Source organism: Pelophylax lessonae, assembly GCF_965119305.1.
Source record: "Pelophylax lessonae genome assembly, chromosome: 4".
Taxonomy (NCBI): Eukaryota; Metazoa; Chordata; class Amphibia; order Anura; family Ranidae; genus Pelophylax; species Pelophylax lessonae.
In genome coordinates this window covers 317178079-317192932 of record NC_138771.1, presented here as the reverse complement: position 1 = coordinate 317192932, position 14854 = coordinate 317178079, and the positions used below count along the sequence as shown (strand labels likewise).

At 42.0% G+C, this 14854-nt stretch overlaps 1 protein-coding gene across 1 annotated transcript in view; it reads right to left on the bottom strand.

The window, feature by feature from the left end:
• Nucleotides 1-14458, bottom strand: part of F12 (coagulation factor XII) — an 82251-nt gene extending 67793 nt beyond the window's left edge. Inside the window, exons 1-3 of the mRNA XM_082255914.1 lie at nucleotides 14310-14458; nucleotides 6690-6735; nucleotides 6510-6603 (exon numbers count right to left, since the gene is read on the bottom strand). Coding sequence (XP_082112040.1) covers nucleotides 6510-6603; nucleotides 6690-6735; nucleotides 14310-14369 — 200 coding nt within the window. The 5' untranslated portion in view covers nucleotides 14370-14458. The remainder of the gene's footprint in view (nucleotides 1-6509; nucleotides 6604-6689; nucleotides 6736-14309) is intronic.
• Nucleotides 14459-14854: the final 396 nt, after the last annotated feature.

The window sequence follows — 14854 nt, the reverse complement described above, 5'->3', positions numbered from 1 at the left end:
ATTTACAAAGCAATCGGTAAAGAATAAAGTTGTGATAGCCCTGCCCAATAGCGAACAATTAAACATTCAATCAACTCAATCACTTGAAAAAAACAAAAAATAGTGACTTCCATATACGTTGGGTAATAATATTTAGCACAGAAGTATATTGTTACCCAATATTTAGGGAAGTCACTATTTTTAGTTTTTTCAATTGATTGAATGATTGATTGTTCACTAGTGGACAGTGCTATCACAACTTTTTTCTTTACCGATTGCACTGTATGTGGGAACACATTTAGTGATAGCAGCAGAAAAAGATTAGTGCTGCTCAGCACCCTGCTCCTGCGCTCAGAACCTGGTCCTCAGGCTGCCTCAATCTTGGAACTTGTACTCATACTTGGCATCCACTATGACTAGGCTTTGCTGCCCCCTACGACCGGGGCGGTCGACCAAACACTGTAGATACAAAACAAAGAAAGGGCGCACCAGCCTAGCGCATTATCCTCAGCGAGTTTATTGATAATAAAAGGATAAAAATCAACTACTCACAAACATGCGTGAAAGTCAAGCATTTCAATTCCATAAAGCAGCATCATTACAGGAGTCCAGTATCTCATAAAAGCAGAGGGCTGACGCGTTTCGAGGCAGTGCCCCTTCCATGACTAAGTCCATGGCTTAAATATGGTAGACTAGGCCTCCACATGACCCTCAGAGATGTGGGAGGATATACCACCCATATGGGCGTGGCTACACAGTTAATTGCCCAAAACATAACAGATTTTAATTAGTAAGCCCTATAGATCCACTGGCTAAGCTGGTTGGTATATTAGCCAATCAACATCACCTTCCTAACTCATTTTAAATTGTACATTAAAAATTATACATTATAAATAATACATTATAAATAGTACAATAAAATACTCAGCTGAGAGGAGGATGAGCTGGTCCGTGCCGCATTGACTGAGTATTTTATTGTACTATTTATAATGTATTATATATAATGTATAATTTTTAATGTACAATTTAAAATGAGTTAGGAAGGTGATGTTGATTGGCTAATATACCAGCTTAGCCAGTGGATCTATAGGGCTTACTAATTAAAATCGGTTATGTTTTGGGCAATTAACTGTGTAGCCATGCCCATATGGGTGGTATCTCCTCCCACATCTCTGAGGGTCATGTGGAGGCCTAGTCTACCATATATAAGCCATGGACTTAGTCATGGCCTCCAGGCTCTGAGGAAGAGGCACGGCCTCGAAATGCGTCAGCCCTCTGCTTTTATGAGACATCGAACTCCTGTAATGATGCTGCTTTATGGAATTGAAATGCTTGACTTTCACGCATGTTTGTGAGTAGCTGATTTTTATCCTTTTATTATCAATAAACTCGCTGAGGATAATGCTCTAGGCTGGTGCGCCCTTTCTTTGTTTTGTATCTACAGTGATAGCAGCAGCCTTACGTTAAATACAAGTAAAAGTGGCAGCGCACAACATATTTATTATTTTTTTTGTATTTACAAAGGCCTTATGTATCATCAAATCTAAAATATAAACATTTATTGTAATAATCCAAAGCAAGCAATTTGTTTCACATTTTAATCACAATACTATCCTGCTGTAGGCTTGAATCTAAAGCAATGCTGACAGCTGTTACAGTATTTAGACAAGCTGATAAGTCAGGGCTGGTATGTTTATTTATTTCTATCTGGTATTCCCTTATTGATTTATTTGTTAATAGGAAACTAAGGCAGGCCAAACATTATGCAGTTTTCTTTCCTTCAACTACAGGAAGGAAAGAAAATGGTTTGATTCCCCCATCAATAGTCAATATTGATGGGAGAATCCCTTCTGCATTGCTATTGCATTTAGCTGACGAGGAGCCTTCCCCTCAGTTAGAATACAAAAATCACTGCAGGCAGATGACATGCGAGATCGGGCGGAAAAAAAACCCAACAGGCTGATTGTACATAAAGCGATCGATTTATATTTCTGAAGATTGGTTATATTAGTTTTAACGTGTTAATTTGTTATTTCGGTAGATTACTTAAGTACTCTGGGTTGGATGGAGGTCGATCATCAATCAGAATATCCGAATTATAGCATAACACATGGAACAAAATTAAACTAACAGGCACCCGTTGTTTTTTCTAAACCAAATATTCATGGTAGGATACATTAGGCATCCAATTTTTAAACTTCAAGCTTGTAGCCTTTGCCTGGTGAATATTCAATATGCTAATACTGAGTAGAGATTCTTAATAAGTGACCTTCTTCAGTCTGGAGTTCTTTTTCTAAAGTGCTTAATCTTACAATCAGTAACACAAGGTAAAGCTTCACAACCAATCTTTTACTAGTCTGAAATTAGCGGAAGTAGTTCTTATCGGTTGCTGTAGGTTAGTGCAGTTAAAGAACAATTACACCTTTTGGGCTATTTCACATGGTTGTGTCCATTCTGGTCAGCAGGGGGTTTGAGAACAGATCCCCTGTTGAATTGGAGCTTAATGGTACAGATGTTGCTTTTGTGACATCCGTGTCTATTCATGTTTGTCATTCTGGACTACCTTAGATCTGTCATGCTTATGTCCAAAAGAACAGAAGATGCTGCAGACCTTTTCATTTGTTTTTCAGACATAAACAAATGCATGTTTGTTTACATCTGTCTGCCTATAGACTAACATAAAGCTTCTGTTCACAGAGGATCTGATCACACTGCCCAGTTCAATGGGGACTTAGTAAAGTTGCCCTTTAACCAGTGCCCATCCATTGGAGGCGCAGGGGAGCCGCCCCACCTATCCATGCATCCGGCCCCCTAATCTACATGCAGGGTGCCGGATGCATAGATTCCAATGTTTTTTTTTTAAAGCACCTGTTCAGAGCCAGAAGCTCTAATAGGCTTCAAAAAAGGGTGGGCTCGGGGCGCAGAGCACTGCGCACTGAGCCCACCCAGTTGTGTGACAAATAGCGAATGAATATTCGCTATTGCCACTCTGATTATCCTCTCCAGAGACCTGTTTCCCAATTGGCTGAAAGCAGAAAGCATGCTATTGGCCAAAAAGGGGAGAGGAGACGGCCGCCAAGAAGGGACATGAAGGAGCCTGAGGGGGAAGCCGTCGCCGCCTGTCAGCCTGGAAGAACAAGGTAAGTAAACTGGTGGGGGGGAGATGTGGTGGTGCAGGCTGGAGTGATGGGGGGTCCACGGCCAGGTCCGGGGGCGGCAGATGGACCTGGCACCACCACATCTTCCTCCCGCCAGTTTACTTACCTTGTTCTTCTGGAACAAGGTAATAGCGATGGAGCACCAGCCGCCACTGCCTTTAACCAGTTCAGGTCCGCCTCATTGCAGTTTTACTGCTACAGGGTGGCACCTGTGTTATGTTCCAATAAAGAAGCCAGTTCCTGTTTACTCCACAATGTCTGATCTGAATGGACTCCGCTGCACCCAGTGATCGCACTCTGCAACAGGTTATGGGCCCAGGATCCGGATAAAGATCGACATAAGGAAGGTTTCCAGTGACATCTCCAAAGACAAGTAAGACTGTTCATATATAAAGAAGGGAAAAATATCCGGAAACTCAGAACCTAAACTCTCAGTGGCCAAGCTGAACAATGACAATTATCAGCTATGGAAGTTTAAAGTGGAAATGCTATTATCTAGAGACGACTTGTGGGAGGTTACCACTACAGAGAGGCCACAGGACAGTAATCAGGACTGGGACAAGAAAAACAGACAGGCACGGGCCACCATAAGCTTACTAGTGGAGGATGATCAGCTCATACATATACGCCATGAGGACACAGCGAAAGGTATGTGGGATGTTCTGAATAGACTGCATGAAAGATCCAGTTTAAACAGCAAGCTGTTTCTACTGCGGAAACTTTACAGAATGAGACTTATCAAATAACAGGACATGCAGGCGCATATAAATGCAATGCTGGAAGTGATTGCGCAACTCAGATCAATCGGGGAGGATATAACAGACAGCCACGCAGCAGCCATGTTGTTATGCAGTTTGCCCGATACATATACTGCACTCATCAATGCACTGGAGACACGACCTGAGACAGATCTGACACTAACATTTGTAAAAACCAGGCTCATAGATGAGTATCAGAGAAGAAAGGAATTAGTGCATGACTCCACAGAAATCGACACCAGAACCACTCTTAAAGCTACAGACGCAAGGTTACACAGGAAAGAGACCAGAGTGTGTTTCAGATGTCACAAACAGGGACACATAAAGAAAGACTGTACGATATGGAAAGCAGAGCAAATAAGACAGCGTCCCTCTTATGCTAAACAAAAGGTCAAAGCCACAATCAATGATCCATGGGAAGGAAACTTGGAATGCCACATTTAAAGCGACAGGCAACAATAAATGTCAAGGCTGGTGCATCGATTCTGGGGCAACCAGTCACATGACGAGTGATAGAAGTTTTTTCACAGAACTTGATCTGAACAACAAAAAAACTATTTATCTTGCAGATGGAAGCAAAATACATGCAGAAGGATATGGGCATGGAACCCTTGTATGCCCTGATGATGCGGGACGCAATCTAGCCATACCAGTGAAAGATGTGCTTTATGTTCCTAATCTAGAAGGAGGACTCTTATCTGTGAAGCGTCTGACAGCCAGAGGACTCACTGTAAAATTCCAAGGTGACAAGTGTTCAATCCTAAACGGCAACCAGACAGTAGCAAGTGCCAAGCTGGATGATCATCTATATCACCTCGACACAGTGAAGGAAAAGGTGAGACTATGTACACACAAGCACAATGACTGTATACTGTACATATATGGCACAGACGTCTAGCTGTTGAGAAGGGGTGTTGGAGATACAACAGCTTTCAGCTTAGCCGATAAACTGCAGTTCACAAATAGGACAGTAGATGTCGCTAATGCTAAGTGATATGCTATGCATTTTCTATGATGTGTTCTATTTCCTGTACACTGTACTGTACTTGTTGGTTATCTTTTCCTGTCTGTTGTTTTTATCACAATGAGAAGGTGATATCCTTTGCTTTCTGTGCTATGTTCCAATAAAGAAGCCAGTTCCTGTTTACTCCACAATGTCTGATCTGAATGGACTCCGCTGCACCCACTAAACACTCTGCAACACTAAACACCATTATGAGTGCAGAATGTTACCTTTTCTCTCTTCAACAAAATAAGGCAATAAAATGACTGAACTCTTTAAAGTAAATTATCTTAGCAAAGCATGTTGTGGGGAAAGTAGACACCACAAAACAAGAGGAAATGTCCAAGAAAGGTAGCTATAGCATTTCTCTGTGTACTGTAAACACTGAGCCCTATATGATTAAGCATTCTGCACATAGCAGAGACTGATTGACTCAGAAAGCTGCCCAATCCTATCCCAGTCTCAAAGTCCCAGAGTGTACAGGGTATTCAAAGGGACTTCTATCAAGACAAATTAAGGGATGTTTTTTAGTTGCAATTATGTCATTCATTTTTTTTAAATTAATGAATATGTAACTGCATTAAATGGTATTTTAACATATCCCCACAGCATAGGTGTGCACAGTCCATTGCATTAGGGTGTGCACCCAAAAGCTCAAACACATGTCTTTCTCTGCAGCCTTAGCTGCACGGGGCAGCGAATAAATGGGAAGTGCTCTGTGCTGAGTGGCTTCCTGTTTATTCACAAACTGAAGCATAGTAAGCACAGCTTACTATGCTTCAGCTATGAATGGACATAGTGAGTGAGTGTGTTCACTGTGTTCATTTAAAAAAGGAAGGGGCCAGTAAATTACATATTTACTAGCCCCTTCCCCTGTTCTCCATTCTGAAACATCACCCGCAGCAGCTGGGAGGAGAGGAGAGAAGGGAAGCAAGCAGAGCTGTGGGGGGAGGCCCAACACGGGGGGAATCCTGGCCAAGAGGGGGAATCAGCACCGCACGTAGTGATTAGGGTGTGCCCAGGCACACCTGGCACATCCCCTGCGCACGCCTATGCCCCACAGGTGAGCTTTAAAGGGTACATATCCTTTAAAGTGGCAATGTTCTTTAGAACATTTAAAGTGGTTTTGAAGGTAAAAGTTTTTTTACCTTAATGTATTCTCTCCATTAAGGTAAAACCCTTTTAACAGCAGACCCCCCTGACCCCCTCCCCACCTGAGCCCGATGTTGGCCCAGCACTGTGCATGTCTGCAAAATTTTTTCTCCCCTCTCTCCTGATTCACAGGCTTGGCTGAGAGCAGCAGGTGCTCAGATCAGTTTGGGATCAAGCATTTACAAGTGCCCCCATAGGAAGCGGCTGGGGGGGGGGGGGAGCAAGGAGCGCCCTGGAAGAGGAGAATCAGGGATGCTCTGTGCAAAACCATTGCACAGAGCAGGTAAGTATGACATATTTGTTATTTGAATTTAAAAAAAAAAAAAAAAAATATATATATATATATATATATATATATATATATATATATATATATAAAGCTTTACAGTCACTTTAGGCTAAAAAAAAAATAGTGGGTAGATATTTTTGCACAGAACTGTATGCACATAGCAGCCTTACCATGGTCTGAGTTTCCCTTTTCTGATACAAGTGTGGTGTTCCTTACGACCATGATGGAATGGGAAATGGCACAGCTCACCAATCTCTGTTAATACTGAAGGACACACAAAAGGATGTTAATGCACACACTATTTTTTTTTTATAGAAAGATATTCAGATCATAGAACAATTATACTTCACCTAATCCACCTAAGCCAGGTTTATGCTTTTCCCTCTCTCTGTGTCTCTGGAACAAAATAAATGTATAAAGAATTAGTCTGAATAAACCACATAACCCAATTTAAAAAGGACTGGTCAAACACTGGCTCCCACAATGCTGTGCAGGCAGATATTTGATCTAAGCAGGATGCCTTTTCATGTCCAAGTGGAATCACACGTGAGTATCAATATATATTGTCTATACTCGGGTGTTTTACCATTTAAGCAATGGTAGAGAAGACAATTTGGCCAATTTCATACAGATGCAGTACAGAAAATTCTATATATACTGTATGGTAATGTTATAACATTTAATTATTTGAACTATAATATCCTTTTAATGTGAACCTGTTTTCAGGACAGACCCATCAAATTAATTTAACCATTATACAGCATGTGCCTGATCTTACCTTCCCAGCTCTGCCCAGGATTCTAAAAGTTTGTGTGGGACTCTCTCAAGATCACAAAGCTGAATCAGAACATCCAGGAGACCAACTCAGCTTACCAACACTACAAGACATGTTATGACAAACTCAACCTAGGTAGACATACCTTTAACCACTTGCCGACCACCAGCAGTACATATACTGCGGCAGGTCGGCTCTGTCCCTCGAACCGACGTAACTGTATGGCGCTTCCCGGGACCGCGAGTGGGAGCGTGTGTGCACCGCCAGAGAGGAATTTGCCCATTCGCCAAAGGGGAAGCAGATCTGCGGGTCTGATGGCCGTGATTGCCGCCGGGCACCTGCGATCTCTCCCCATGGAGACAGAACAGCAGTCGGCCATTGTAAAAACAGCAGACCACTGTTCTGTCAGCAATGAACACAGGGCTCCTGTTTTCCTCCTATTTAGAAACACAGGTCCCTGTGTTCATTCCATAAGTCCATCCCCCACACAGTTAGAAAGCACCCCTAGGTACACATTTAACCCTTTGTTCACCCCTGGTGTTAACCCCTTCCCTGCCAGTGTCATTAGTACAGTAACAGTGCATATTTTTTAGCACTGATTACTGTTGTAATGTCACTGGTCCCCATAAAAGTGTCAAAAATGTCAAGTTAGGTGTCCGATTTGTCCGCCGCACTGTCGCAGTCCCGCTAAAAATCGATGACCGCCACCATTAATAGTAAAAATAAATAAATAAAATGACATAAATCTGTACCCTAGTTTGTAGACGTGATAAAGTTTCAGCAAAAAAATCAATACACTTATTGGGATATTTTTTTTACCAAAAATATGTAGCAGAATACTAATTGGCCTAAAATAATGAAACTATTTGATTTTTAATTTTTTTTATTGGAAATTTATATTACAAAAAGTAAACAATATTGTTTTTTTCTGAATTGTCACTCTTTTTTTGTTTATAGCGCAGCACAAAAAAATTAAAAAATGCACAGGCGATCAAACACCACCAAACATGGGTACAGAGTCGCAAGACCCCACAATCAGTTAAAGTACCACAGTGCTGAATCGAAAAAAAATGGCCTGGTCATTAAGGTTCAAAACCTTCCAGACCGGAAGTTCCAGTCCAGAAGTGGTTAAGGACCAGGTGGTGTTAGTTCATCCCAAAGGACTAGATATGTATTTTTTTGTGTTTATGTTTTGTGCACTTTACAATGGTAAGTTGGAGAGAGCTGGGCATTGTAGTTCTTGTGCATGGCAGAGAAATTTAGGTTCCCTTTAATTACTACTTCTCCTGTTAGTAGGAGCGTAGAGTTATACTTGCCTACTTAAGGCATGCGTGAGTAAGGATGGGGCTTTTTATTTTTTTCTGAAGTGGCCTGCAGAGGAGAGAACAATGAAGAGAAGGCAAAGGTGCTCCCTCCTTTAAGAAAAGGGCTGGACCAGACTGGAAATACCGTAGGTGTAGAAAGAAAGCTCTATTTGTGGGCAAAAAAAGGACATCATTTTTTTTTTTTGGGTACAGCGTCGCAAGACCGTGCAATCAGTTAAAGTAACGTAGTGCCGAATCGAAAAAAATGGCCTGGTCATTAAGGGGCAAAACCTTCCGGTCCAGAAGTGGTTAAGGTCCAGGTGGTGTTAGTTCATCCCAAAGGACAAGATATGTATTTTTTTGTGTTTATGTTTTGTGCACTTTACAATGGTAAGTTGGAGAGAGCTGGGCATTGTAGTTCTCGTGCATGGCAAAGAAATTTAGGTTCCCTTTAATTACTACTCCTCCTGTTAGGAGGAGCGTAGAGTTATACTTGACTACTTAAGACAGGGGTGAGTCAGGATGGGGCTTTTTATTTGTTTCTGAAGTGGCCTGCAGAGGAGTGAACAATGAAGAGAAGGCAAAAGGTGCTCCCTCCTTTAAGGAAAGGGATGGACAAGACTGGAAATACTGTAGGTGTGGAAACAGGTACTGAAAAGAAGGACTGTGACTGCTATATCAAGTGAGTACGGCAATGCTCTCTCCACCATTAATGTGACTGTTCTATGGTACACTCTTGCCAGTATCTTGAAATTTTTACTGCCACTACTTCGGTATGTTTTTTGCTAATTTTATTAAGCAAAGAAGTTACTTTTGCAACCAGAAGCCTTTGAGTGATGTTCTAATAAAATAAATTCAGAATGGTACACAGTGTACAGCCAATGCCTGGGGAAAAGAGTTATGTGTATTTATTGGTACAAGCCTGGTCAGCTCAGCAGTGGGTGATGGTGGAAACAGAGTCCCCTGCCTGACAGTGAGAGAAAACCTCCTTTATGTACTACATGCCCAGGGGCTGACTGGCAACTTTCGGACCAGGAAGCAAGTACAAACCAGAGGCCCATGGTGCAGCGATTCGGCCCCTATCCCACTCCCCCTCTTCCCGGCCTCCTCCTGACCTCCATTCCCGGCTGAAGCTCTGCTCCAGGTACTCTCTACTCACCGGCTGAATCTGTGTTCCTGACCTGGCCAGCAGAGGGCGGTTGGGGGAGCTGGGACAGCCCGGTTAGGGCTGGAGGAGAGTCTCCAGTGGGGTATTGAACCGGCCTCTGTTTAGACACAATTTACACCATCTATGCTGGGGGGGGGGCGACAACTGCGCTCCGTCCTTGTCTTCAACCCGCACTCAGTAGGTCAGCGGCAGGGATGTTTTACTTCTCTTCACTAGAAAACTTTAGGCATGTCTGTGGCAGAAGCAGTGCAGCCTTTTTACGGGCCATCAGAGCGGCCCAGTCCTCCCCTGCACATGCTAGATGACCCAGGGCCCTGTGTTTCACTCCTGGAGCCTCTGTCTGGACCATGTAAAACTTAGGCCTATGTGAGAAGTATTCCAGGTGTTAAGGGATTGATGTGAACTGTTACCAGGGGAATGTAGGGAGATGGTTTAAGACCTGCATCCATGTGCGTCAACAAAGTTTGGGTTTGAGCGGAGAGCAAAGCACTTTGCCCTGAAGATCCTGTAGGCAGGTAGTGCCCGGCAACATGAGTTGATCACGTGAAGAGGAGCTGTGCACTCCATCTACATACCAGCAAGATCAAAGGAAATAGGTGCTAAAGAGGACCTTTTATCCTGCAATGGTACAATTCAGGATGGAAGTTGTAGTATGGAAGTAGCATTTACATTAGGTATGCTTCTATTGCCGCAACTTTCAAGGCAGCTGATCCCAGCAGAAGGAAGGAGCCAGGAGCACTGGCGTAGGACCCAAGAAGAGGAGGATCTGGGCTGCTCTGTGCAGAACCACTGCACAGAGCAGGTAAGTATGGCATGTTTGGTTTTTTTTAATTAAAAAAAAACAAGGCTTTAATATTTTAAAAGTACTGGGTTAGTATTTAAAGAAGTCTAGTTTAAGTGAAAAAAAATAAAAATCATAAAAATCACACAAGCCTTATTATCACACTACTACATAAGCAGGGATATAAGTACAGATCATGGGGCCTCATAGCTAAATTTTGATGAGGCCCCCCGATGACCCCTCTACTGTCATGGATCCTAACGGTGAAGTATAGCCAATGCCTGTTTGGCTATACTTCTAAGGATCACAGGAGTGCAATTCATTTTGCACTCCTGTGACCCATTTTCAGCAGAGAGCGGGCTGAAGTCTGTTCTCTGCTGACATCACAGAATCCTAACTTCCATTGTAACGCGAAGCCTGGACTAACACCTGGCTCAGCCTCTCAGCGAGCCCTGAAAGAATGAGCTAGCTGCTCTCTGCCCCTCCACAGCTCAGCACTCTAGTTAGCGAAGACGGGGCAGAGCAGAGACTGACAGTCAGCAGCTCTCTGCTCGGGGAGCTGTGAGAACTGAGCGATTGGTGGTGTTCGATTGCTCGGTTCTCAGTGCAGAGGCGCCGGGGGACAGATACAGCATCCACCTAGGTAAGTATGATTGGGGAAAAACACCAAAAGCCATACTTCTCTTTTAACATAAAGTATATCTAAATCAAGGGCAATTAGCCAAAGAGTTGTTAGCGATGTTAGCACACTACAATGGCCCAGTGTTGCCCAGAAGTTGTCAGGGAAAAGGGGGCAACATTGCAAGTCATTTTTTATTAATTTTCCAGATAACTACATTGTCCTTAGTAGTTCACCAGTCTTATTCAGCATCCCAGATCAGGGACAGTATACATTCTAATCCCTCTCACTACTTCCTTTGAAGTTGAGTTGAGGCAGCAGTAAAAAAAAACACCATGATATCTTATATTATGACATAGTTGTTAGTACACAATTACTCTACAATCTTAATACAGACTTCTTTAAACAGTTTTTTTTTTTCTTGCAGAACTACAAAGAGCTGTCAGCTTTTATCTGAGGAGATAGTCTTAAAAATTTTGAAAACTAGGCATTTTGATCTGCTTCAGCAATCTAAGCACTAAAAGTGTGATCTAAATTGTAACTGATCCAGTTATGGTGAGAAAGCTTACCCTACAGCCTAGTACAGAGGTCAGTAATTTTTTCCACTTAATTCAATGTATGTGAATGCATAGAGGGCCGCATTCACCTGCTAATAAATTAAGATAATAATAATCCTAACATAGTAATAATAACAACACAGGTCTACCTCACTTTAGTGTGCTTCACTAATACAAAGCCAGTTCATCCTGAGGGAGCATGCAGATTCACTCGCTCGAGGCCCTGGCATCGCTGCAGGGTCTGCCACCCATCCCCCTTCCCTGCAGCGATTAGTGTGTTCAACTTCTACTCACCCTCTCCATTGTTCTCATGCAGCTCCAGCATGTCTCCGGACCCTTTCCTTGTGATACCCAGCCAGTGATGCTGGCCTTATAAAGAGAAAACTGCCTTGCTGCACATTAAGATGGTTTTCACTTTATAGCAGTGCCCTGATCCCTATCCCGCTGTATGATAATAATAATCAACAAAATACAAGAAACTTTTAATAACATTCACTTTTAAACTTTAATACACAACAGTAATTAAATAAATAAATATAGATGTTATATATGTATTCTGGACCCCTTTACATTACACAGCCCCCCTCCCCCCACAGCAGCTGCCCTTTCCTACCTTGCCCCTTGCAGAGAGGGTAACAGGGCAGAGTGGAACAGGAAGCTGAGTGAGAACACGGGAGAGACACACAGCAGCGCTGATAAAACAGTGGGAGCTTCCGGAGTTAACTTTTCATATTAACAAGCTAGTGATTGGTTGCTAGGGCCACCTAGCAACTAATCACCTGGAAAGTTAACTCCGGAAGCTCCAGCTGTCTTATCCGTGTTCTCATTCAGCTTTCTGCTCCCTGCTCCGCTCTGCTCTTACTTAAAGATGTCCACGGGCCGGATGCACGTGAATTCAGCACGTGCACTGACGGGCATGACATTTAGCGGCAGCATGCTGGGTGCGGGTTCCAGGTTGTCGATCCTTGGTCTAGCTTGACAGACAGTGACTTGATCAAAATGAAATTCTGAAGATCAAAGAAAACTTTTAATTGAAAAATAGTATTCGTGTGTATATGTGGAAAATATATCTATACTGCCATGCCATGTGCCATGCTAGGTGAGACTGCTTCCTTGGAGTGTTCCTGGGAAAGATGTACCTAGCAAAGAGGTGACTACAGAGAGCTCAGCCCAGTGAGTACTAATGACCATGGGTAAAAGAGAGACTGTAACGAGATGGTTGTTAAGATGCTGCACATGCTTTCACTTGGCACTACTGCGGACCGTCCACTATATGTGACTGACTATGTATGTCAAATGACTCCGGAATGTACTCTATGTTCTTGTGATGTGACTGTAATGCTGTTTCCTGACTAACAATAAAGTGCAGTGAATCTTTTCGTGTGTGGAAATTCCTTCTTTGGGATATAAAGGTCTATAACTGGGAATGTTGTGTGGAGGCTTATGGCAAAGAGCAGGGCACTAGATGGCTGAGGGTTTAGTCTCAGCAGGAGGGACCGTGTTTTTTATCAGGGCTAGAGCAGGGGTAGGGACTTTGACACTAAAAATAACATGCACTGTGTTATGGTAGCCTGTTCATTTCAACAGGCTCCTTAGAGCACAAAACGCACAGTAGTGCTTTACTGTACACTAAAACCAGTGTGTGGTTGCAATGTGCGTTGGGATGCCATTAAGAATGAATGACACCACAGCACGCCAAACTGCGCATGTTTGCATGTTTCTGCAGCACAGAGGTGTGAACCGGTGGAAATTCTTTGTGAATCTTCAGGGCTATTTGAGTAAAAACACATTCACTATCTGTTTCTGAGTGCAATGCAAAAGTCAATGCCCTGGAAACTTCTTCACAGACTTGATAAATTTGTTTTATAATGTTCATCTTAATGAACATTATCATCATCTCAAAAAAACTGACTCAACTTTATGATTATATTTATCAGATCCATGTCATCACTATTGTTATTTATGCAATTCTGTGATAACATGCAACTTTTTTTTTAAACATTCTGTTGTACTATAATAGATTTTATTTTATTATTGCACTGACTGAAATTCTGATTATTTTAGGATTTCCTAAATAAGAATTCTCTTACACTCTATTTTATTTCTGTTCACAATAAATACCATTGATTGGTTATGAATTTGAAATGTATGTAAATGCAGAAGTAGCTCTTTTTAAGTATATTAGTTCTTTATTTCCTTTATTTATACATCTTCTATTCAAAAACCCTTTGCAGAGTACATAGAACCATTCAGATCAGATCAGTTCCTTCTGAAGCAAGTTATCTACTGTGCCTAAAACAATTTCAGACAAATACACGTACTCTAGGGCCAGTTTTACCCACAGCCCAATTACCCTAATGGAAATTTTAGTTTTTTTAGCTGCATTCTGAAAAACCTAGCAAGCTCATATAATTTCTAACAGATCTGCAGATCTACATCTTCAGTCCACATCCTACAAAATATCTGATAATGTAACTAATTGTCAAAAAACGATAGCTATCTAACAGCTAGTTAGTTTGAACTTTCCTTGTGGTTTATATAGCGTTTACAAAAGCAGAAAAAACTGCAAAATATTACCAAAAAAATATTTTAAGCATGTCAGGATTCATTCAGAGTTATTTGTCAAGGACACAACTTAGTATCAGAAATTATCCCAAGGAAAACTGGCATAGATTAGTCTTTAATATTCTGAAAATCTGAGATCGCATATAGTAACACTGCATGTAATCAAATACACACTTAGCACTGCTGATAAAAGGTACTTACTGGTTTAGCCTGAGCGATGACCAGAAGAGCAAGCAAAAAGAATAAAAAGAGAAGCTTCATGACGACCACACAACAAGCCACTAAGCTCAAATGGAAGAGGCAAAGGTAAGAAAGTTTAAAGGTCACCTGGATTGCACAATAGCAAAAAAGGGGCATTCACCTTTTATCTCTCTCTGCATCACACAGCAGGTATATGGGAAGGTGAAGGACAAACTTTTAGCTCCTGCTCCCATTTGCAAATCATAAACCATACTGGCATTATGAATTACCTGATTACCTCCAAAGGGGGTTGCTGTTCATGGCAAAATCTTTTTTTCTTAATTATACAATACAGGACACAGGCTTCCATTAATCAAGACAACAGGTTATATGGTGCCACCTCAGATGCGAAAACTGCCAAACAAAGTTGTTAGGACAGCCCATATAACCCCTCCCACTCCCAGCAATTCTCAGTTTTTTGCTTGTACGATTAGCAGATGGATGGATGATGGATAACCTTTCTGTATTGAGAGCAGGTTTCTGGTTTATAATTCTAATTCTACCAG